The sequence below is a fragment of the Perca flavescens genome, chromosome 6 (genome assembly GCF_004354835.1).
Source record: "Perca flavescens isolate YP-PL-M2 chromosome 6, PFLA_1.0, whole genome shotgun sequence".
Classification (NCBI taxonomy): Eukaryota; Metazoa; Chordata; class Actinopteri; order Perciformes; family Percidae; genus Perca; species Perca flavescens.
This window is the reverse complement of record NC_041336.1, coordinates 17,611,276-17,635,389: the sequence shown is the minus strand read 5'-3', so window position 1 is coordinate 17,635,389 and position 24,114 is coordinate 17,611,276. Positions and strand designations below refer to the sequence as shown.

General features: G+C 42.8%; 4 protein-coding genes across 6 annotated transcripts; all 4 read right to left on the bottom strand.

The window, feature by feature from the left end:
* Positions 1-745: 745 nt before the first annotated feature.
* On the bottom strand, positions 746-6,276 carry LOC114557524 (adaptin ear-binding coat-associated protein 1). Its single transcript, XM_028581045.1, has 7 exons — positions 6,029-6,276; positions 4,896-4,996; positions 4,437-4,541; positions 4,132-4,213; positions 3,900-4,008; positions 3,540-3,687; positions 746-1,337 (listed from the first exon to the last, which is right to left on the bottom strand). The coding sequence occupies exons 1-7, from the start codon at positions 6,127-6,129 to the stop codon at positions 1,225-1,227; spliced, it is 759 nt and encodes a 252-aa protein (XP_028436846.1). The 5' UTR covers positions 6,130-6,276; the 3' UTR covers positions 746-1,224.
* On the bottom strand, positions 5,017-22,611 carry znf628 (zinc finger protein 628). Of its 3 annotated transcripts, XM_028580906.1 has the most exons (11): positions 22,431-22,590; positions 21,420-21,994; positions 21,024-21,096; positions 19,985-20,917; positions 18,923-19,093; positions 18,435-18,768; positions 17,845-17,999; positions 17,216-17,458; positions 15,041-17,079; positions 8,349-8,357; positions 5,017-5,045 (listed from the first exon to the last, which is right to left on the bottom strand). In XM_028580906.1, exons 2-9 carry the CDS (start codon positions 21,803-21,805, stop codon positions 15,076-15,078), a joined length of 4,299 nt encoding a protein of 1,432 aa, XP_028436707.1. In that variant the 5' UTR covers positions 21,806-21,994; positions 22,431-22,590; the 3' UTR covers positions 5,017-5,045; positions 8,349-8,357; positions 15,041-15,075. The 3 variants fall into 3 exon arrangements, with proteins under 3 accessions (XP_028436707.1, XP_028436708.1, XP_028436706.1); XM_028580907.1 differs by lacking the exons at positions 5,017-5,045; positions 8,349-8,357 and having other exon boundaries at positions 15,029-17,079; positions 22,540-22,611; XM_028580905.1 differs by lacking the exons at positions 5,017-5,045; positions 8,349-8,357 and having other exon boundaries at positions 15,029-17,079.
* On the bottom strand, positions 7,349-9,748 carry aicda (activation-induced cytidine deaminase). Its single transcript, XM_028580759.1, has 4 exons — positions 9,717-9,748; positions 8,094-8,259; positions 7,717-7,999; positions 7,349-7,548 (listed from the first exon to the last, which is right to left on the bottom strand). The coding sequence occupies exons 1-4, from the start codon at positions 9,746-9,748 to the stop codon at positions 7,364-7,366; spliced, it is 666 nt and encodes a 221-aa protein (XP_028436560.1). The 3' UTR covers positions 7,349-7,363.
* nat14 (N-acetyltransferase 14 (GCN5-related, putative)) lies at positions 11,984-14,431 on the bottom strand. The gene is made up of 4 exons (XM_028581034.1): positions 14,225-14,431; positions 13,631-13,786; positions 13,216-13,521; positions 11,984-13,109 (listed from the first exon to the last, which is right to left on the bottom strand). Exons 2-4 carry the CDS (start codon positions 13,709-13,711, stop codon positions 12,660-12,662), a joined length of 837 nt encoding a protein of 278 aa, XP_028436835.1. The 5' UTR covers positions 13,712-13,786; positions 14,225-14,431; the 3' UTR covers positions 11,984-12,659.
* Positions 22,612-24,114: the final 1,503 nt, after the last annotated feature.

Sequence of the window (24,114 nt, the reverse complement as noted above, 5' to 3'; positions counted from 1 at the left end):
CAGTTTGTACAGTACAACATGCTGTGTGATTGAGGTCTGCGACCTGACCACCTTCTCAAAAAAAAAAAAAAAAAAAAAAAAAAGAATCAAGCAGATGAATGTCTCCCCAGACTGACTGAACAGTGCAGAAACACAGACCTATTCATTGAGGAGAGAGGTCGTGACCTAAATGACTCACCAGTTCGCAGCTTTAACAGCTGGGCTGAGTAGAGATGACATAACGTGGACTAAATCATTTCTGTTTCCCCCTTGAGGCAAAGATAAAAGCACTTGATGCCTCTCTTTCTTTTGCTAACACCCATACCGCATCAAACATTCCTAATTCCCTGTCTCTGTGTACTGCTTTACAGTTAAAACAATGCACACAGTGCCAAGGACCCATCCCCCGTGAAATATGTGTCCAACAGCTGCAGCTCAATTTGAAATGTCCTCTCAAATTGATGCCGCAGAGCCACTAGAGAGCACTAGAGAGCACAACTAGTCTGTAAATCAGCTTCTTTCAAGTAAAAATCATTGTGTGGTAAACTTCACCTTAACGTAAGTCGAATATTTGAACAATCCTTGTGTTATGCATTACTAACTACATAGACAGAGTAGACTGCCAGTCAGTGCATATAGTCAGTCCCACGGCTGGGGACTTGAGAGATCAAATAAGCTACAGTACATACAGATGACAACACCAATGACAAGAATTACAAACTACTGACAATATATACATTTAAAATAAATATTCTCTGTACAGAAATTCATTCATTATTATATTTAATTTGATTTCATCAATCAGATGTTTCTGATTATGTCTCCCTTGCTCATATTTCTATTGTGTATACTCTACGATAGAAATCAGCAAATAAAACATTAAGACGAGGACAAAAAAGGGAAAAAGCTGAATTCAAACGGGAAAATGGAAACTATAGAGCTAGATTGGATATACAGAAGGAGAGAGGGAAGAGGATCCCCAAGTAGGATGGGGGGTGGGCATAGCGTGATGGCCTATAGTTGTAAATCTTTCTAATTAAGACTGGATTATGAGGTCAGGGTGTATCTCTGGCTAAGAGCAAAAGCCATGAGGGACTGAACTAAAATAAAACAAACTAGCACAGGGCGTTACCCTGCTTGGCAGGGAGAGATACGGGACCCCATAACAGGGGGAAACAAAAGTAGCAAAATGTGCTGCATTGTATACAGATAGATAAGTGGGAGACAAACAAAATGTATCCCTCCTCACTTCGTGGATACGGAGTCAAAGTCTCCCCACAGGTCCGAGCTGGCTGTGCTGGTGGGGTCGGAGGGAGTTGCTGAGTTGGAGTTACTGGTGTCCAGATCTAGCAAAAAACCTGGTGGTTACAAAAAAAAAAAAAAAAAAAAAAAATACTGAAACATAATGCACCTCTGAAAAAGTAACAAAAACATAGATTTCTGATGTGACGGTTTGTCTCTTATCAGTGTAAGAATTCAGCAACATTAGGCAGGATTACAAAAAATTTAAAATATTTTTCTTACTAGTAATTTTACCCGCTATGATGTCTGAAAATTATAGTTTGCTAAAGGGTAAGTTCACCCAAATAACAAATAAACATACAGTACTTCCCCCGCTCACCCTAGTGGTATCTAGCCATGCAGATATAGTATTATATGCTGAGGTCTTGAGATATCGACCTCTAAACCGTCCTCCATTACCCAAACACAATGGAAGTGAATGGGGCTTCATTTGTGCTGCTTTAACCATTGAAAACTCAAAAGCAATGAGTCTCCCATTTACTCTGGGTAATCCACACACTTTATTATTAACAGTTTTCTTGGGGGCTATTTCTTTGGTAGAGAGGAGTTTCAATGAAAACTGTTCAACGAGAGGTCTGTGGATTATCCTGAGAAATTTGGGACATCACTTTGTGGAAAGACAAATTGCGTTTCTCAATGCTTTGAGCACCACAACCAAACTTCCATACACCTTCATTGTATTCAAATGGCTGCAGACAAGCATCACCAAACTTCAGCACATGAAACCAAAACTGCGTGCATGACTAAACACCACTTGGAGCGCGTTGAAAACAATTTCAGTTTAGTGATATAAACTAGTGTGATTTTCAGTTTAAAAGCATCTTTGCTGCAGAGGGCTAGAGAGGACAGGGGCAACAATATTTTTTTTAAAAGGAAAATTCCAGTATTTTACAACTGGAGTCTATCAGTCATAGTTTTGGTTACTATTCCTACAGGTCAGCATAACACTGCACTCACCACTTTCACTGTAAAGACTGTTGAAACAAGTGCTCCACTGGAAACAGCCCCCAATGGGGCAAAGGAAATACAAGCTTTCAACAACTAAAAACTTTCCTCTGCTTTATATTGACTATTAACATTAACTCTCAATCTGTATGACTTCTGAGGTCACACTATGTCCCACTGTGAATGAAACAGCTGCACCGATCTAGAACAACCTGCAGGTTGAACACAGATGTAAAGATGCAATGCAATGGATTATCGGGGTAATAATGTTAAACGTTTAACCTTCCTTTAGACTTCCAAAGAGTAGATTTTTACAATTAAGTTAAAAGGACAATTCCAGCGCAAAATGAACATAGGGGTTAATAACACAGGGGTACCGAGTCGACCGTTCTCTGGAATATGTTTTCATGCTGATCGAATGTGACCAGTTTTAGCGCAAACCGCTAATTAGCTTATAACGCTAGTCGTCGGGCATGCAAAAGTAAAAAGGAATCGCTATTTCGATACCACTAACAAGGCTCAAAATAGCACCACACTTCCACGGTAGCATAATGAGGGTCCCTACATGTAAACCGAAGCATTGAGAATGTTGTAAGTGTACAGACAGTTTATTAAAAACATAGTTTATAAAGACAGTACCGTTCGGTATACAGGCGGGCACCATCTTGGGAAAACAGTCATGATCAGTCGAACGACGAACGCTGTGCTTGAGCTATGTTACTGGTTACACTGAGCCTTGTTAGTGGTATAAAAATAGCTATTTCTTTATACTTTCGCATGCCCCGACAACTAGCTTTATAAGCTAATTAGCGGTTTGCGCTAAACCTGGTCACATTCGATCACATATCCCAGCGAACGGTCGACTCGGTTATTAACCTCTAGGTTCATTTTGCGCCAGAATTGTCCTTTGAGATTGAGTTACGCTTGGGCTGAGCTATCTCTACAGTAACAGAGGTGAGGACAATGCTATGCTTGCTGACAGATATGTTGACCAAAAGAACAACCATCGGTCTCCAAATTTTGTTTTCTCATGATCATGAGAAATCATTTTTGTGATTTCAACATAACACAATGAATGACAAAACATGAATTCCACTGTTTGTAATCTTGACATGTATATGTATACATATGGTGTGAACCTGATATAACAAGCTTTCAAATTACTTTCTTGTGATTATGGAATAATTATTATGGGATATATAGGATAACAGAGCTTCTTATGTGGAGATCATGATGTATTTATTTCCAGATGATGAGAAAACAAAACGCAAGACATCGCCGGCTTTCTGTACTGTAATGTTACAATTACCCACCGGTGTCACTTCCTCCTACAGATGGCTGTGTGTTATGATTGGTAGATCTGGATGAAGGAGGTGGGGCTAACTTGCCCCCAGGAGGAGGTGGAAGAAGCCCAAAGCCACCTGAACTCTGCGGGCGGGACCTGTCCTTCTTTTTTGATTGCTGGAAAAGGTATAATTAGGAGAACCCAAAACTCAGTGAGTGTGTGGGTTTATAAAAGTTCCCAGATTGTTTTCCAAGACCACAGAGAAAACCTACTAAAAGAGATTAAAAAAAGTAGTATACATTTGGTGGTTCAATCGTCAAACTGAGAGCAATTTTGCTCTTCCACTAACCAACCTTATAAACATTAAGTTGAATGAAAATAAGGTTACCCCAATATTGAGAGTAATGGTCTGTCCTTCTTTGAAGCCTAGGTCCAGTTTAGGGGTGGTGTCTGGAGCCTGCTCCTGCTTCTTAAATTCATCTTCCTGTTTTACCCACCTGGAGAAGACGAGAAGAGACAGAAAAGGCAAAAGTATTACGAGATAGTTAAATAAACCAGAATAAATAAGTTCACTACTTAATTAGTTATTATTCGTGACACACTATGAAGCAGCTGCATACTTGAAGTGGTCTTGAAGTGCAACATTGAAGTCAAAGGAATCGCCTCTGTCTCCGAACCCAATGCCTATGAACGCACTTCGGCCTATGAGAGGAATGAACACAATAAACAAGGGTTAGGGTTTAGTAAGAGATTTGCGAGGTAGTGCACACAAAAGCACACCAAACCTGGCAGATTCTTACAATAATCTGTACACTACAATTAAACAGTTTCACATCTCTGCTCTGGATCATCCTCTTCAAACATGTTCTAAATTATGAGCACATTTACAAAATATGTATAGCTTAGCAACAAACAGTTTACCCACCGTTGTCATCTTGGATGCGGAGCACAAAGTAACGGCTTGAGTCACTAACTGTTTCCACTGTGATGCCAGGGTACTCGACCACTGGTGCTTGGGCAAACAGCTCCCCTGTAGAACAAAAGAAATATGTTCATTATCTATTTGGCAAAATGGTCCAGTGGAAATTTGGATCATGAAGAGACACTAAAAAAACTCAACTAAGAAATCCTCAGATTTATAATAGGGCAAGAAAGTAAACATTTGGCTTATGCTGGGAAAGATGGATCCAACTTCTAGTATTCAGATCATATAAAAAAAATGGGGCAATATAAAGTATATGCTTGGAGCTGCATGCTTGGACGTGGGCTGGGTCACCTTGGAATAGATGAGTAACAGAGAGGGGGATGGCGAACACAGTGAAATGATTTACAACAACGACAGTGCCAGTAAACAATGGCACTGTTCTGTCTGCTTCTCTCTCACCAGAGATTTTGTCTTCCAATTTCACGTAGGCCACTTTACCCCGGGCCGTCACACGCATGCGTCCTGTCCAGTCGGGAGCATCCAGCTTCCAATCGGCAGCCCTGGGACACACACAAACACACACACACACACACACACACACACACACACAGGCGGTCAAGGAGATGTAGTGTGATGTAGGTAAATTGTTGACAGCGGTTCATTGAGACTGATGTTGACACGGATGGGGAGAATAGGCAAGAAAAACAGGAGATTTGTGTTTTGGGTGCACGTGTCTGTTGTTATGATTCGTCCAAAACTCAGACACACTGTAGCTCTATTTTGGGCTATTTTCTATGTGAACAGACCGTGACTAAGGCATCAGTCCTACGGCTGAAATATTACATCATCACCCTTACTCATTGTACATACGGTCACTGGTTAACCAATCATGTGTCTCATGGGACTCAGGCCTATGCTACTGTTTGGTTGGTGTGATGTCTACTCAGATGCAGCTGGAGCACCAGCCAATGAAAAAGGGCGTAAACAATTCAATGTCAACCTTTTCAACAACACAACAGCCCTCCTGCATGATAACTCAGAAAAAGAGATAAAGGTATCTGTCAGGACAACACTGTCTTTCAGTTTGATTACCCATGGCCATGTTTAACCTTTGTTGATCAAACAGCATCAACCCTGCTGAAGTGTCCTTGAGCAAGGCTTTTTACAGCTCCAGGGATGCTGCTCTGTTATACTTTACTACCTAAATGTCAGACAAGCAAAATAAGAGTCTCTAAAGCTAAATAAAATGTCATTACCGAGAAAGTTGTCCTATAAAAATCACTTTAAAGCAGTGTAAGCATTATTTATCCTGATGTGCCACTGGACGACAGCACATTAACTGATAGGAATGTGACCCATCCATCCCAGTCCCTGTTTAGAGGGCTAACGTAGTGCAGGTATAACCGTACGTATTTCCCATGATGACCTTGTAAATCATACAATAACAACCAGCACAAAAACCGCCGTTACTTGAGCCTGCGTGATTAAGGGATGAGCTCGGTAGGTAGGTCGCCGAGGCAACGACTCCTAACGGCTGCAGCTCGCGGATGCTGGGTCAGAAATCTTGCCGTCAGGCCGCTGCTCCCCCTCACCTGATAGCCCGGTTGGAAGCTCTCGGTGGGATTCGGTAAACGTTGACTTCAGGTTTGACACAGAGGACCGCCTCGTACTCGGACTGACCGTCAGTCGCCATCTTGACTTTTAGTCGGTGCACGCCGCCGTTGGTGGTGACGGTGAGTGGCGTGTCCGACCGTGCGGCGTTAAAGCTGCGTGACCGTAATAGACGGTGTATTCGCGCACAAACTGGCGACCCAGCTTCACTGCTACTGTTTCAGTGATGCTCTTAAAGGGACATTCCACCAATTATACACACAAAGATATTTTACTCAACATGGAAAGTACAAAAGTACTTCTGAGCCTGCATCAACTAAACGAAAATATCTTAAGTGACATCACATGAGTAGTTTTGGCTTGGGCTCTGAGACTGTAGCTAGGCTACAGCAAACCTAGCTAGCTATATTACAAACTGGGGCATGCCATTGAGTTTGAAAGAAATGAGCATTTACCACACAAAAAGTGTTGACTTGTATAAGTGCAATCATTTGTCACTATCGTTCACTTTTAATTTGCAGTCAGTCCAATGCTCTACAGTTATTACTAGGCTACTAGCAGTTAGCTGAATACACCAACAGTTAGCGGAAGTTCTATAATCATTTTTGAAAAGCTAACTTTAGCTTGGCTAACATGAGTTAACACAGGGGTCACCAACCTTTTTGAAACTGAGAGCTACTTTATGGGTATTGAGTCATACAAAGGGCTACCAGTTTGATACACTCTTCTGAAATGACAAATGTGCTCAGTTTGCCTTTAGTTATATATGATTATTAATGATTAATGACACTCATCTATGTGAAGACACTAATCATGTTAATGATTTCTCACAATAATTATCAACAATGACTTAACAAGATGGAGAAACAGATAATATCAATATTCAATTTTCATTTTTAGAACAGGCCTGAGGGCTACTCATGTGGTCCTTGGGGGCTACCTGGTGCCCGCGGGCACCGTGTTGGTGACCCCTGTAATAACATCAACAACACAAGACATAATTATCACATTGTTTTATTTCACATGACCATATTGCTACGGAAACAGCAAGCAGCAGCTACCTAATGTTGCAAGCCTTGCCACAACTTTTCTCAGTTTTTCTCATTCTCAGTAAAAGCAGTTGTAGTGATGGACCAACACCAACATGTCTTTTTCTATACAGACTTAATGATAGACTTAATGATAACACCAGATCACAGGTCACAGGTATTTTTCACAGTCCAAGAAGCTTGAAGGCATCTCTTAAATCTTCTGTTTCAAAAGGCTGAGAAAGAAAGAAAGGGAGGAAGAAAGAAAACATATAATTATTATAATTTTTAAACAAATCTTGATTGCTTTTCAGACTGTAGATTGAAGAAAGACATGCAGTATAGTAAATCTTCTACCTGGAGGATGCGGTTGAGTTTTCTGGCAAGGCGAACAGAGTTTGAGTGCAGCTCTTCCCAGGCCTTGAAGTTGCTTTGCTTACGATCCACAAAGGTCTGCCAGCAATAAAAGAAATCTGAAGAGAGAGAGAGGAAAAAACATATCATTGTTCACATCCAGAAAGCGACCATGGTAAGGAAAACATTGTCTTTTCAAGTGGAATCTGGTTTGTTTGATCTTCCATTAGTTTCTTGCTCTAGAATCACATCGTCTCTACGACATATACACCAATGTATGCCTCCACCTTTGTAACTCATGACTGTGATCTGCACACCAGCTTTTTTCAGCATTCTTAGGCCGTCTCTTTCAGGGCTGTTCTCCATGTCACAGAAGTAAAGGCGAGAGACGAAAATCCTTAGGCGAAGGTTGGGCGTCTGGCTGAGGAACTGGGACAGTCTGATGGAGCAGTTGGCACAAGGAGACCAGGAGCAGAACCAGGTGATGGAGTAACTGAGCCTCCTCTCTCCAGTACCGCCGCATCCCCACAAACCAGGGCACAAGGCTCCAATGTAGCGCAGGAACAGCAGCTATGGAGAATGAAAAAAATAACAGGGATAAAATCATCCTATACTTTTAATTGTTATTTTCTGCCTTTCCCCCATCTTGACCCGCATAACTTACCTCTACATGGCAGCCATTGCGATTGCGGAGGTGTCCAAAGTCAAAGGATAAGGAGTCTGGCCCCACTCGCCTCTTCACTACAAAGCAGAGATATGTCTCATGTCGACCCCTTGCCCAGCGCATGTTCTTGTAATGGTAGATGAACTTTTTTCGAGGCAATAGCACACTGAGACACAGGGATAAATGGTGTACTTTTTATTAGGTAATGAGATGTGGGCACACATGGTACATCCTACCTAAAGCATATTTAAAATTTTTCTTCTTTTTGAAGTTCTTTTTGAAATAATAGATCCACTTAAAAAAAAATATTGCAATCTGAATTTATCAGTCAACATTTAATCAGTAATAATGCTGTTCTCGAGAGAGTTGCTGTTCTGTAAACAGAATTCGTTGGCGACAGAATCTCAGTAGTATTCTGTAATTATGCCAGGAAAGTATATGAGAACAATTCTGTAAAGACACTCATTAAATTACCATTTGAACGTATTATTTGTCAGATAACTCACACATGAATTCAAATTTGATACCTATAGTAATTAGCACAATAAACTCATGTAAAACCTGTGGTTAACCAAATGTGAGTAATCGATAGTCAGAAGACGACTAACATTCACTGCCTTTTTTCTCACTCTCAGTTTCACAACTTTTAGCCAAACCAGGACATTAAAGGCTTTCATTATTCATTAATACTGAAACCTCAATTGATGATGCTCAAAGGTGGTATAGTGCCATAATTATTTAAACAGAATTTCACTAAAGAATATTTTTATCATAGTATCAAAGTATCATCACTTGCAAAAACACTTTTTTCATTTAACAGTATGCATGTATAATCTGTATAAATATGTGTCATATAGAAAGACATACATCATATAAATAGAATGTATTAATGTTGCTCACCTGTCTAGCTTTGTAATCATTTCGAAAGACGCGCTTTGCTTTCTTACTCGGCGGGTGCAATAAATGGAGGTAAATGACAAAGAGTGAAAGTGTGTGTGTGTGTGTGTGTGTGTGTGTGTGTGTGTGTGTGTGTGTGTGTGTGTGTGTGTGTGTGTGTGTGTGTGTGTGTGTGTGTGTGTGTGTGTGTGTGTGTTGGGGGGTTAAAGGGAGGGAACTGAGAATATATACCTCTAAACATAAACATCCTGCAGACAACAGAGGCAGCTTCTGATTGGACGGAAAGTTTTTTCAAAGTAAATTCAAAGGGCGTGATACAAAAGAGATGGATGGATTGTATTTTCTTGCTGTAAAACAATGAAAGCTATAAATAAATTACTCATCTTCTAAATTCTTTTAAGGGCATCACATTTCCTGTGTTTTAAACATTTTAACGTTAGTTCACATGGTGATTGAAGTGAAACCAATCTTTTGGTTACAAGGCAATAAAGGAATTTTATTGGTGGAAGTAGATTACACAACAAAGATTTAACTAAATCTGAGTGAACACACATGAGAGGAGGAGTGTTTGACGTGATTTGTAACCTTTGGATTTTTTTTTACAGACGTCAGTAAACTTAGCCAATTGGCTGGAACTTTCATAACACGTAAGACTCATCCAGTCTCTGGCCCTTCCGCTTTAGTTTTTCCAGATCATTAAGTAAAAGCTTCCAGGTACCTTCTCACCTTGATCCACAGTGGGATCGCCACTGACCCATCCTGCTTTTCAACCTTTCCACCTAACTTGTTCCCCCACATCCTCTGGGCACCAAAATTTGGTGGAGCCATAGGTGTTCCCAGACCTTGCAGGCCCCTGACACTTACTTCATCCTCTGATCTGGGATTTCCCAAACTGTGTCAGACTGGGAGCAGAACTGTAATCGACCTCCCTCACCCGACGTGTGTGCTAGAACGGCCGGCCAGCTGACCAACCACAGTGTGTGAATAAATCTCACTCATAAGCCTTTGAACCATCAGATGCTGTCATCCGTCCTTGCCAAATCAGGATGTGTATTATTTTGCTCTCGTCTTTTCCTTGCTCTGTCTGTTTTAGCTCTGGCCCAGTCTGCTCACTCAGTGGCACTGCATGCAGGCATTCTACTTTCCCATGACTCCCCTCACCCTCTCATGCACTCTGTGGTTTGGGGAATTCACCGTTTCCCAGGGTGGCTGTTTTTGGAGCTCATCTATGTGTGTGTGTGTGTGTGTGTGTGTGTGTGTGTGTGTGTGTGTGTGTGTGTGTGTGTGTGTGTGTGTGTGTGTGTGTGTTAGCCATCTGTATGAGCATGTCATTAACACAGTCTATATGTTATACATCATCTGGAACTAATTTATCTAATTTATCCTATGATTGTGTGGTGCCCCAAAATTCTGAGTGATTCACGTGTGTGTGTGTGTGTGTGTGTGTGTGTGTGTGTGTGTGTCTGCATGATCTGAGCGACCTCACATCATATTGCATTAGTCTTACGGTGCACTAAGCCTGCACATTTGATCTGGTGTGCATGTGTCTTTTCTCGACTTTAAGAGGCTGATCAAATGCCAAACTCTATTTAACCACTTCCCACCCAGCTCTCTGGGTTTGACCACAGTTGACCAAGGTCATCTCACAGTCACACATGAATGCTCACGTGCACTACCACTGCTCTGATGTGTGTGTGTGTGTGTTTGTGTGTGGTGGAGTAGTACAGTATGGCCAGACACGGCTGTGCATTTAAGCCATAGTCAGGGGCAAAAACTGGGTGTAGGAAATGCCAAGTCATACTTTCCAAAACCCACTCGCCCACACACTGCACACGCGCACACAAACACTCACACACAGCCATACCGTGCAGACGCACATGACCACAGTCACAAACAGACTTTCTTTCCAGTGTGTGAACTCACATCTGTTTCCTGACAACAATAATAGCTACAGATCAGGCGGGTAGCGGCCCAACAGGTGTCTGCTCTTTGACAGTCATGAAGAAACGACCTGATGATGACCAGTAAGTGGCACAAGCAAAAATACAGCTTTCACAAACTGAAAATGACCTTACACTAACTCATGCATGTAACAACACTGTTATGTTACTGGGTGTCTCAGCTTTTTCATCAAAGTTAATTAAAGGACAGTGATTTTCCACTACAGCTTGCATGATTGAGTTTGCAATAAAGTATAGGCCTTTATTTGTCTTCACATCAGGTGAGATATGGCTCCTTCCCACACACATTAACATTGTACAAACATCCTGTGGTGTTTATCTGTGGCACATTGATGCTATACTGACTTTGCTTGAGGTTAAAATGAGCTAGATGCGCAATGCGAGCAGCTAACCATATTAAGGTTAGCCTCAGACTGGGGCTGTGTGCATTTCCCCACTTAGTCACATAAACTGCCAGTCACCTGTAAACCACACACATTCTTGAGTCAGAATACCTATACATATACTGTATTTAATGTGCTGCAAATCTGCAATGCAAATTAGTTTTGAAACTAAAATCCAAGTATTTCTTTCAGATTTTGATTAAATCTTTGTAATAAATACAATATTTTATGGCTGCAATTAACAGTTTCTGTTATTATTAATTAATCTATATTTGCAATTCATATTTAATGTAATATACTGATGTTACCACAGCCCAAAGTGAAGCCTTAAAATTGCTTATTGGGCACCCGGATGGCTCGGTTGGTGGAGCGGGCGCCCATATATAGAGGTTTACTCCTCAACACAACGCGCCCGAGTTCGACTCCGACCTGCGTCCCTTTGCTGCATGTCATTCCCCCATCTCTCTCCCCTTTCATGTCTTCTGCTGTCCTATCAAAATAAAGGCTGAAAATGCCCAAAAAATAATCTTAAATCTTAAGTTTGAGGTTTAAAAAAGGCATACAAATCCTTACATTTGAGAGCTTGTAACCAGAACATGTTTATTTTAACTTGACAATTTACATAAAACATAATAATGAATAATGTTTGAAACTGTATTGATTTATTTCCTGTAAAAGTTTCAGCATTACAGAATGCAACAAAGAAAACCAAACTGAAGACAAAGGAGGGAGCACTGTATTTGCAGACTCATGTACCCACATACCGTACGTCAGGGTGAGCAACGGCAGCGAAGGCGCGTGGAGAAGGATGAAAGCAGATAAATTCTGCAGATTCACATAAACCACACACACTTCCTATACAGTAACTGTACATCTTCCTACACATCTGCATGGTTTCACACACAAACACGTGCAATCATACACATCATATCCTGTATGGACATCTTTTAAGAAAAGAACCACACAAACACATATTTAGTAAAACACATATTTTACATAAATATTTTATTAAATTAGAAATAATGATAAAACAGCATGACTGTGGCTTCATTATGTCATATTTGAATGATTAAATAATAAACATCCATTTGTTTTATGAGAATGGAGAGATGGTACTTTATATGATGAAAAGGTAAAAATACTTAAACAGAACAGCAACACATACACTAAATAAATAAATAACACAAATACTGAATAAATTATGAACTTAAACTAATCAATAACACCTTTTGCAGGGATCTATAGTTTACACTGATTTTATGGCTTCTTTACCTTTAGCCATTACAATGCCACTTTTTCCCCGCCAAGAGTCCATCACCACTCAATCACAGGTCTTTGTAAAACACTTTAGTGAGGGGGTATCCCAGAAAGCCTCTCTCGGGAGTCTCCAGCTTCCTCTCCTCCTCGTCATCTTCTTCCTCATCAGTCCCCTCCTCAAACTGCCGATAGCCCAGCTTCCTGAAGAAGGCCTCCCCCATCTTGGAGGGGTAAGGGACGTGTGCGTACACTCTGTGTGCGCCACCCTCACTCTCTCTCTGCTCCAGACTCTGGACGAGCAGCCGGCCCAGACCCTCCCTGCGGTACCAGCAGCCCGTCACCAACCTGCAGATCCTCCGGATATTAGCTCGCTTCTCGCTTTCCCTGAAGATGCACCCGAGGATATCACCATCACAGTCTGCCACCCACACCTGCCCTGCTTCCTGCTCCCTCTCTGGGGTGACATTCTCTGTTGACAAATCTTTGTCCTTGTCTTTGGGTGTGATTCTGCGCCTTGGCTGAGGTAAAAGAAATAAGATTATTTGGCTGCAACATTTCCTCACTAAGAGAAAACTACCCCCAAAAAAAATAAATAAAAAACGTCAGGCAAACCAGTAGACTAACCTTTTTAGTCACTGATGTTTTCCCACTGATCCTACAGTAGGGATTCTGCAGTGTCTCATCCTCTGTCCCTCTGTAGCTGCTACCCACGTAGTCCCAGTAGGGGCGGCTGCTGCCCAGAACCCCTGTGGACCGTGGTATGGTGATCTTGAGAAAGATAATTAGCAGGAAGACAGGAATAGCAAGGGCCAGGATAAAGGAATGGACAAGACAGCGCAGGACTGAGGAGAAAACAGCCAGGATGAAGAGGCAGAGTGGACGTGTGAGGATGTGGAGGATGAGACGGTTTTCTGTGCCCTCACAGCCCTCCTGGTGACACGCAAGTCAAAAGAAATCAGCCTCACAAGAACAAGAGTAAATTCCCATCATGATGAATGTAGCCGGTATAAAAACTCCTGTCTAATTATATTGTACAAACCTTGATGAGGGCTTTGACCATCTCTATGTCGTCCTCCTTCATCCTCCTCATCACCACCTGATCCAGCTCCAGCCTCACCATGTTTAGGCTTTATGCTCCAACAGCAGGATTGCTGCACCACTGTTTCTACACACATCCACAGTGTGCACAGGGACCCTACAAAAACAGGGGAGTCATTTATTTTGGTTGTTAAAAAGAAAAGTGACACTGAAATGCAACGATGTTTGATACTCAATCATGCAGATAACTGATACTTTTGTAGACCTTATTGTGTTATCTATACTATGACACACATGCTGTTGTTGAAATGGGTCAGATATTTCCAATATTCATGTTATGCAATGCACTAGACTTCGTCGACAGTAAGCTAGTAAAAATGTAACATCACACCCACGCTGGCTCTAAACAACATAGACAGACAGACAGATGGGGGATTATGGAGGATTTGTAGCATGCATGTGTCGTCATCATTCTGTACTTGAATATTAGGCACGCTACACGCGAAAAGACCTTGTTCAAATCCTTATATGGTTATTACGAAGTGCTGACACATTGAGACCCCCTGCTTCTACTCTAAACCCCGGTTTTGCTTACCTTCTCCGCGACGCTGCTCAAATTAAACTGAAAATGGGTAAACACTCCGCATGTTTAAAATTAAAGCAGAAACGGACCAGAGAATAGACCAGAGACATTTCTTACGGAAAGGAGCTATTCTGAACACAAACGTACTCTGTTCTATGTCCCGTTGCACGTTTTCAATGTGTCCATCTACGTCATTTCCGTAAGCATGAGCCGCACTCATGGGCCGCACTGCGCAAAGGCTACGTGGATGGCAAACGCAACGTAACAACGTAAACAGCGCTCCAATTAATGAATGACCTTTGAATGTTTAATGTGTTTTAAAAGGACAAACTCAAACTACAAGAAAGAAACAAAAAAAGGCAAACGATAAAAGATATTGACAGATTTATTAATAATGAACTATTTACTATTAACATTGTGAAGAAAGTGTGCCATGTACATTTATTCACAAAAAGTCATAATTACTTAAACAAACTGCAAATGACAGTATCATTTAAACTAATATAATCAGGAATATTCCAAGGTCCATGTACAGCCTATTTGAATGTATAACATTTCTAGTATGTGGCACCATGGGATGACAACACAGTACTCATCTAACTGTATGTTCTCCCTCAGCTCCAGGAGAACACAAACTAAAGTGCTAACACACTGAGCTCTCTCTCTCTCTCTCTCTCTCTCTCTCTCTCTCTCTCTCTCTCTCTCTCTCTCTCTCTCTCTCTCTCTCTCTCTCTCTCTCTCTCTCTCTCTCTCTCTCTCTCTCTCTCTCTCTCTCTCTCTCTCTCTCTCTCTCTCTCTCTCTCTCTCTCTCTCTCTCTCTCTCTCTCTCTCAAACATGCACACTTTCAGTTAGAGAACTGCATCTATTTAGAGTTAAGTATAGGTCCATTTCTTATTGTGTCCTCAGATGATGTCGGTACCTCTACACTGGCTGCAGAGCTGTGTTCCTTTACAGACTTTTCATTTGCCTCAGCTGTTACACACTCATATTTCACCTCACTACTTTGTGAGATCTCTCCATCCCCTCCTCTCTCCATTCTTCCTTCTCTTAAGCTACTGGTGCTGACCTCAATTATGACAATTTCCTCTCCATTTCCCAGCTGAAATATGCCTTCCATGGCTCCTCCGTCATCATCCACCCTTCCACTAGTGGCATTGCAACCTGTCCCTTCTTCTCCCATCATTCCCCCTTGACCTTCTATCAGGGCTATCATCTGCATACCCTCCTCCGTTTCCTGCTCTATCTTGGTCTCACCCCCAAGTTCAAACACAACCTCCTGCCCATCAAGTGGCACCAAACTTTGGGTAGGTGTGCAGGAAAGATGCAAGCTGGTTTCTTGCCCTTGGCTGAAGGTAGCACTGGACGGACCACTGTCCTGTGCCTCAGTGTGAAAATGGAGGACATAAGACTCTCCCTGGCTGCCTTCCTCGCCTGTCTGTCTCTCCCCCTGTTTTTCTCCACCCCATTCATGCAGAAGTGACATCATCCCGCCCTTATCTCCCCCATTTGCTCCTTCACCTTGCCCATCTGTCTTGAACTGCAACACAAGTGATTTTCCTTCTCCACCTATTCCTCCATCCACTGTCTCTCCTGATGCATCCCCTTCAAACTGTAACACATATGACTGCCCACCTTCCTCGATATTCATCCCGTCCTTTGCCCGTCCTTCATTATCAAAACATAAAACAAACTGTTTCCCTGCCATGGCATCCCCTGTCCTTTCTTGCCCCACTGTTGTATGAGTAGAAACTGATGCTGTGGCTACTGTGGTGCCTGATGTAACCATGGTAACAGTTGATGGGGGTCCTGAGGTGTCCACTGAGGGGGCTACAGTGGTAGAAGATGAAAGAATTGGGACAGCAGTGTAAGATGTTGACAGGGGACAGTGAGACACTGTGGATACAGATGATAGTAAGGACTCTGTAGCAGCAGTAATAGTCTGTGAGACGTTGGTCACATTACAGTTTGACAGTGACAGAGCTCCACCTGCAGTCTGACTGACAGGAGCTGCTGCAGATTTCTGAAGAGTAGCTTTTGGTTTGCGTCCCCGCCTGCCCCGAGCAGTCCGTGTGCTTTTCCCTAATATGGGCTTGGTCAGTAGAGAGTTGGCTGAGAGAGTGTGTGTTGGCGTGGCAGCATGAGTGTTTGTATTGTTGATATTGTTGGTGATTATGAACCTGGTCTGCTGTTGTTGCTGTGATGCGGTCGGAAAGTGGGAAATCCGAGTCGGTGTTTGGTTTAGGACGGGCTGGAGCGCTTGGATAGTCTGAAGCACGGGGAGAGCCTGATGCTCCGGAGCTGGATGAGGGTTGTTTGCCGTTGGGACGAGAATCAAGCTGGACTGGCTGCCGTTGTTGGAGGGGCACTGTAGAAGGAAGAAGTTTTGGGGCTGGGACGGAGGTGGTGGTGGGGGTGGAGGAGGAGGTGGAGGGGCTGGTGGATGGGGTGACAGAGGAATGAGCTGCAGGCCGCTGGCTGTCTGAATCATAAAGTAGTTCTGAGAGGTGTTGGGGGGAATATTAAGAGCTGGCTGGGACACAATCAGGCTGCCATGGTTTCCTGAGGTTTCCAGAGTGATGGGGTTGAGCAGAGTCGTGGTGGTTGTTACTCCCCCAACACTAGCTTTCACAGCCACTCCATCTCTACCTCCACCACCAGGGCAGGGCAGGGGAACACCACTGCCATGGGTGCGGATGTGCCTCTGCAAATAGGAGTGCATGACAAACTCCTTTGAGCAGTACGGGCATTTGAAGTCCTTGCTTGAGGAGTGTGTCCGAAGGTGGAGCTGGAGGTTGGAGGAGTGTGTAAAGCTTTTATTGCAGTGTGTGCACTGAAAGGGTCTCTCACCAGAATGGGTGCGTTCATGCTGCTCACAGAGAAATAACAAAAGAAGAGGGAAGACAAATGAATAAAACAAGATCAGATTAAACAAATCTATTCCATACTAAAAACACTAATAATCTACATGAGTTCATAGCTGAATCTGTCCCGGCTGTACTGACCTGTTTGAGGTTTGAGGTTTGGGAGAAAGACTTTGAGCAGATGGAGCAGGTATGAGGTCGCAGTCCAGAGTGCATCTGACTGTGTCTACGCAGGCAGCTGGTGTTCTTGAAAGACTTGCCACACTCCTTACACACATATGGCCTCTCGCCTGTGTGCTGCCGCAAGTGGTACTGGTAGTGAGAGCTCCATTTGAAAGTGAGAGGGCAGTGAGGGCACTGGAATGCCCGAACACCTGTGTGTACCTGGGTAAAGTGAAAGTAAAAAAGAAATTACACTTTTTGGTGTTTTAAGTTGTTTTTGTTATAGGATCTACCTCTTAATTGTATTTACAATACAAAAAAAAAGTATCTGCTGGACAGTTTTTGGTTGTTAATACAGTTTTCAAGTGTAGTATGTAAAACTTAAAGAATGCAATGAAACCCATTGTTGCCATCTCATTATATTTTCCAATAAAACCTAAATGCAACCTAAGAGAAGGCAACCAGGAAACATCATGTGTGAACATTGCAATCAGTTACAACTAAAACACACTGAAATTATACGGTGACATCAAATTTAGCTCTCAAATGATGGATCTCTAATTGGGAAACTTAACTTGTGTGTACATTTCTTGCCACAGAAGTCTTACCCTTTGATGAATTGAAAGCAGAGATGACCTCTTGAAGCTCTTTCCACACTCGGTGCAGCGGTAGGGCCTTTCCCCAGTGTGATCCCTCATGTGATACTTTAGCCCTGATGAACCTTTGAAGGCTTTTCCGCACTCTGAACAGCGATATGGCCTCTCTGTATCAGTGTGTGAAACAGTGTTAAAACTTGCCACCTTGTTGTTGCGCCTCCGCTAACCAATCAAGTTGCAGTTTACATCTATGTCTGTCCAGACTCATAATATATGTAGTGAAAACTTTGAAGCAAACAACATATGACATACATATAAAATGACACATAATACAGTAAAAACTGAATTAATGTTGATTGTCTAGCCCCATTGTAGTAATTATCAAAGTAAAGAACAAAGTTATTTTGAGAGGAAAGGAAGTTCCCTGGTTTCTATAAATGTATTAAACAACCAATTTGATATTGGAAACAGCATGGCTAGCTTTGCAGTAAGAGAATTACCAGAACACATGATCAGATTGCTTGGCTCATACTTCCTATTTTTTTGTCAGATCTCCATTGTCCCTATGTTTTGTGTCTGCTCTGCTATGAAAATGCCTTTACCTCCAGCCGGAGTGCTCTTGCTGACTCCTGTCTTTTTGGGGGCTTTGGTCGGTTTGGCCGGTTGTTCCTCTTGCTCCTCACCGACGGTAATGATGTTGACATGGATCTCCCTCTGGCCTTCCTGCTGCTTATCAGCATGGCTGGGAGAGGTGGGAAGGGGGAGAGACAGGGAAAGGGAAGGAGGGCACACTATCTCAGCCTCTGCCTCAGCCAGGAGACGTTGCTCAGGCGTGTGGGAGTGCTGGTGGGTAAGGAGGGAGGAGAGAAGGGGAAAGGAGCGGTCACAGGCGGAGCAGCTGAACTGGGAGCGGGATTGTGATGACAGAGAGTGCATCTGGACAAAGAAAAAGGGGAACACAGGAGGCAAATATTACTCTACGATAGATCAATCAAAATGCAATATATTAATCTCATTGTTTAATATACAGTGCGGCAATTTGTATACCACTGTTAGTAGAAGAGCAATTATAACAGTCAGTCATTCTCACCAGTGATACATGTCTATTGAGGCCTCCACTGGTCTTAAAGGTCTTACTGCAGTAGCCACATGACAGCCCTGCCCATGTGGTTCTGGCCTCTGGCTGAACGATCTCAGAGCTCTGAGTCACCTCGGTGAAGCTCTGCAGCAGGTCAAACTGGGCCTGGGTGGTGCCCACATTCTGAGGACAAACCAAAGGAAGTTATACACATAAATAAAACATATCTTCAGATCAAACTCACTTCATAGAGTAGGTATGCATTTTTTTTTTAACATCAATTAAAATTTGATTCTGTAGACAAATTAGTGTTTGTCTTCACTTTCAAGAGTATGGTCATTCTGTGGCCGGGTTGGATCAGTGGGTAGAGCAGGCGCACATATACTTGGAGGTTTATGCCTCGACGCAGAGGTCCAGGGTTCGAAGCCGACCTGGGACGATTTCCTGCATGTCCTCCCCCCTTTCTCACCTAGCTGTCTTATCAAATAAAGGTGGAAAAGCCCCCCAAAAAATATATCTTTAAAAGTATGGTCATTCTATTCCATACCATGTTACAAACAGGTGATATACTGTACCTCATACAACTTAGTCTAATAATCAGACTGAATTGCCATTTTGTTTCACTTCATTTATTTAACCTTGTTTTTCTAAACCAATCAGCAGCGAGTGACGTATCGGTCACGCTAACATAATTTTCAGTTGACGCAGAACCTGCAGTAGCCAGGAGGAGTTCCCTTTGTTGCATTGATCAAACAAATTTGCTGATCTACGGTTGTCACCATTTTTCTGTCTGAATTTTTCATGAATGTAGCTAGCAAGCGAAAAAAGGAAGATGAAGTTTCCATTTCTAATCCCACCTGCTGACCTCTAATTCAAGTCAATTGTATCTCTAATCAAGGGAGACAGTTGTCAATGGGCACAACACCAGACATATTTGAATTGCTGAACAAATCTGAGATGTGGGTGGCGATTCAGAGGTCTGGAACAAGGCTACATACAACGCTCCATGACCGGATTCCCTATGTAGATAATTCACTTCACTTTCTGTTATGGAAGTTTAATCCAATCACTTACTGTATTGCTGCCATCTGCTCCCTCCGTCAGACCAAGAAGCACCTCTGTCGTATGTCCATTTTCAGCCACTGTGGTAGTCTCCACCACCTCCTCAAAATCAGCCAGCAGTTGTCCAGCTCCGACTAGCCCATCCGCCACCTCCATCCCTGCCCCAGACCCCACCTCTCCACAGGCCCCATGTCCATCTGGAGCCATGTGGGTGGACTGGTGCTCCTCCAGATCTGTTCGTGTGCCAAAGGTGTGGCTGCAGCTGCCACAGCTGTACAGCAGCACACTGGCCCCGGTGTCTGTGCTCAGGTGAACCTCTGTCCCGATGGCCCTAGATGCACACACGCCTTCCCTAGAGGAGGTGAGGGTGAGCTGGGGGAGAAGATTTGGATTCTGCCCGGATGAGGTGGTTGACAGGAACACTTCTTCCATACCCAACCCCACTCCATCAGTTCCCTCCTGGCTCACAAATCCCACCATCTCAGTCAACATGGACGATGTCACTTCCTCTGTCCCAACCACCACCTCCACTACCTCACGTCCCTTCCTTGCATCCTCTCCCCTCTTTGCCTCCCTCCCTCCTGCACTGAGGTGCGAGTTCTTGTGCAGGGCCAGGTTTGATGAATGTGTGAAGCTTCGTCCACACTCACCACAGATGTAGGGCCTCTCACCTGTATGTATCCTCATGTGCTGCCTCAGGTTGGTAGACTGAGTGAAGGATTTGTTACACACTGTGCAGGTATAAGGCTTGAGACCAAGGTGAACATTTTTGTGTCGTCGCAGACTGCTTGAGTTCTTGAAGGCCTTGGGGCAAGTGTCACAAGGGTATGGACACTCTCCAGTATGCTGGCGCAGGTGATACTGGTAATGAGAGCTCCATTTAAAGGTCAAAGAGCAATAGGGGCACACAAAGGTACGCACTCCAGTGTGGACACTCTGGTGGACCTGGAGATAGACGGAGATACAGATGTGAAATTTCTTGCTCATTTGTAAGACCCTTTTTTCCCTAAAAGAATCATTGTTTATAAAATGACTTTGTTTGACATCTCACCTGGAGCAGAGAGGAGCGTTTGAAGGCTTTGCCACACTCCTGACATTTGTAAGGCTTCTCCCCTGAGTGAGACCTGCAAAGAAAAAGTAACTATTCAGGAAGATAGCACACTTATACAGTATATATGCCATCACAGGTGTGACACATAATCAATATAGAAATACATTGAAACACTTTCTCTTGTGATATGTTGTACACACTGGTGCCATAGCTGTGTTATTATTAAAAAAGGTATGGATTATGGAACACACTACTTTGAGTTTCCTGAAACCTGAATTTGGACACTTCTGCCTCTCTCTCCTATTCACTTCAATACATAAAGTAATATTAACAGCTTCAGGACTCTGTACCGCGTTACATTTATAAGGGTGGTAAAGAGAATGTAATTATGGGTACCGTTGGTGGTAGAGCAGAGCAGAGGAGCCCTTGAAGGCCTTGGGGCAGAGGTTGCAGCGGTATGGTCTCTCATTGTTGTGGCTCCGCTGGTGGTGGGTAAGCCTGGACGACCACCTGAAGCTCTTCCCGCAGTCCATACACTGGAAGGGATGGTCCGACTGGTCGACCTGCTGGGGTGGGCCCGGCACGGACGATGTCACCATGTCAAAAACCACCTCTTCCCCACGCTGTACTACTCCCTTGTCTCCCTCCACCAGCTCCCCTCTGTCCCCATCGTCCTCGCCATCCTCTCCCGAACCAAGAAGGGATGGGAAATGAGAGAGGGAGGCGGTAGACTGAGGTGGTAAGAGTTCTGCTTGGACCACTAAGGCCACTGAGTTAGCCATTACCAGAGCAAGCTGGTAGCAGATGAGGGGGTTCCTTGGCAGCAGGCGTGGATCAGTTTTGGTGCAGTATCATGGTTTTTCTGTTACCTTTCCTTCGTTCATGTTTTCTTCTGTGCCTTTCATAAATTCTTTCCCTGTCAGCCACTGGAAACACCAGCTGTCATCCCAAGTAGACAGCTCAGGACAGGTCTGAGAAATGGAAATAAATACAGTATTATAACTTGGTAACTCCTGGTTAGAATGTCCCCTTTAAATTTCACCCCCTGACTCCCTCCCTCCATCCTGTATGAAGCTAGTCCCGCCGCCCCCTCCCTGCTGTCTTTCCTCTGGCAGTCAGTCCCCGCAGTGCGGTGCTTACCATATCTATGGGTGCTTATTAGCAACACACACAGAGGCTACAGCGAGGTTACACATGAAGCTACTTTATAAGTGTATCCAAATATAACCGATCAGCTGTGCAAGCCGACAGACAACACGCACAGAAAATATCAGTTTTCACAGTATCAACAAAACAGCTAACGTTACTGGCCTTCATTTAAAGCTAATCTCGCTCCGTCAATGCGGAATAGCGTCGGTTAACTGCTCGATAAGGATGTGCATACATTCAGGCGGAAGCAGTACTCACCAAGTATCTTTAACTCATCTTAAAGCTATATTGTTGATATTATGAAAAGGAACTGGGTACCGCAGTGCTAATCCACACAACCTTAACAATAAACACAGCGCAAACTAACCAGCAGTTCTCCACCCGATGCCGCCTTCTAAGAACAGCGACGGCGATTGGCTGTTTGCTACAATAGATGTACTACTGCCATTGGCTAAGAGCTTCAACAGACAGATTGACGTTTTTAAACCTTGCTTAAAATATTTATAATTTCCAAATTTGACTTGAAGCACTTATCAGTCATGTATCTACACTTCAATATCTTAAAAATAATTTATAAAGCGTTTTCACAATCAATATGTATCCTTTATTTTCTGACTCTTGTGCACAGACTTCTGGGTAACGTAGTTCTGTGTGTGTGTGTGTGTGTGTGTGTGTGTGTGTGTGTGTGTGTGTGTGTGTGTGTGTGTGCGCGCGCGCGCATGTGCGTGTGTGCGTGGTCGTGTGTGTGTGTGTGTGTGTGTGTGTGTGTGTGTGTGTGTGTGTGTGTGTGTGTGTGTGTGTGTGTGTGTGTGTGTGTGTCTCAAGGTGTGTCTGCCCTAACCTTTTGATATATACAGTCTATGACCGTAGCTCCCATCTGTCCGAGTTTATTGCATGTGGACTAAAGGTATTAAAAATATCCATTGTGCACATTCTTTAGTATTTATTTCACCAAGACACATGTTTCACATTGAGGCCAATCAGTGTGTGGAAGAGGCATCTTGATGTTATAACAATAATTTAAACATGATGGTATAATAAAAGTAAATAAGAATAAAAACTGTATAAAAGTACAAAAAGACTGGAGACTTGCTCCACCGCAGCACAAAATAAATAGTTCCAACAAGTTACTTAAATAAATAGTCAATACTGTAACAAATACTAAATTAGGAATGAACAAAAAATATAGTGATAAAGTTGGTAAAGTACTCTAAATTATATTGTAGAAAACAACATAATACACAAAAGCACTGTGTACAACAATTTACATTCTTGTACACTTATGTACACCTGTACAGAACAAAGTGTCACAATACATAGTATTTTAAGGCTTTGGGTGTTTAACTAACAAAAACTAACTTTTCTACTCCAAAGCACAGGTTTAAAATCAGCCATCTCACTCATCCAAGAGGCTAATCCTAACAAGTTTGTGCAAAGAATCTAATGAGGTCCATCAGTTCTTAGCAACAGGGCACATTCATACAACTTTACCACAACATTAAATATGCCTCCTCATGCAGAACGAAACAGGCAACAACAATAGACTCTGCCTGTGGTACAAAAGAAAGTATTCACTTCTCTTTGGCTACCATTTTGACATTTTCATTTTATACAATTAATTTTAATTGATACGTTAAGACGTGGCACGTTTAACATAGAAGATAACATTAACATCTTCTAAAATGTTTACTCTAAGGGCACTGTAAGTGAGATAGTGAAAACCTTGGCTGTACTATGCTACATCTACTGGAAGAATTATTGGCTAAAGAAATACACAAATGCAAAGTAGATTAAGTTAGTTTAAACAAAAGTCAGGAAGTGCTACTGTGTTTTTTTTTTGAGGATCAGTGAGACACAAGACAAAAAGAAAGATTACAGAGATGTGGGCAAATAAATTCACGTTAATACAGAAATAAAGATGAGAGTGACACATTAAAACTTA

Bases quoted from the DNA above. Each gene is read 5' to 3' on its own strand.
- LOC114557524 (XM_028581045.1), bottom strand. From the start codon at position 6,129: ATGGCGACTGACGGTCAGTCCGAGTACGAGGCGGTCCTCTGTGTCAAA. The intron at 4,214-4,436 runs GTGGGTAAACTG...TTCCTCTCATAG, and splicing joins CCGCATCCAAGATGACAACG to GCCGAAGTGCGTTCATAGGC. The intron at 3,688-3,899 runs GTAACCTTATTT...TACCTTTTCCAG, and splicing joins CCATTACTCTCAATATTGGG to CAATCAAAAAAGAAGGACAG.
- aicda (XM_028580759.1), bottom strand. From the start codon at position 9,748: ATGGGTCAGTGGCGATCCCACTGTGGATCAAG. The intron at 8,260-9,716 runs GTGAGAAGGTAC...CCTGTGTCTCAG, and splicing joins CGATCCCACTGTGGATCAAG to TGTGCTATTGCCTCGAAAAA. The intron at 8,000-8,093 runs GTAAGTTATGCG...CATTCTCCATAG, and splicing joins GCAATGGCTGCCATGTAGAG to CTGCTGTTCCTGCGCTACAT.
- nat14 (XM_028581034.1), bottom strand. From the start codon at position 13,711: ATGGTGAGGCTGGAGCTGGATCAGGTGGTGATGAGGAGGATGAAGGAG. The intron at 13,522-13,630 runs GTTTGTACAATA...GCGTGTCACCAG, and splicing joins TGGTCAAAGCCCTCATCAAG to GAGGGCTGTGAGGGCACAGA. The intron at 13,110-13,215 runs GTTAGTCTACTG...CTTTTACCTCAG, and splicing joins AAACATCAGTGACTAAAAAG to CCAAGGCGCAGAATCACACC.
- znf628 (XM_028580907.1), bottom strand. From the start codon at position 21,805: ATGGCTAACTCAGTGGCCTTAGTGGTCCAAGCAGAACTCTTACCACCT. The intron at 21,097-21,419 runs GTACCCATAATT...TTTTCTTTGCAG, and splicing joins GCTCTGCTCTACCACCAACG to GTCTCACTCAGGGGAGAAGC. The intron at 19,094-19,984 runs GTAAGTGATTGG...GTTTGTCCTCAG, and splicing joins GAGCAGATGGCAGCAATACA to AATGTGGGCACCACCCAGGC.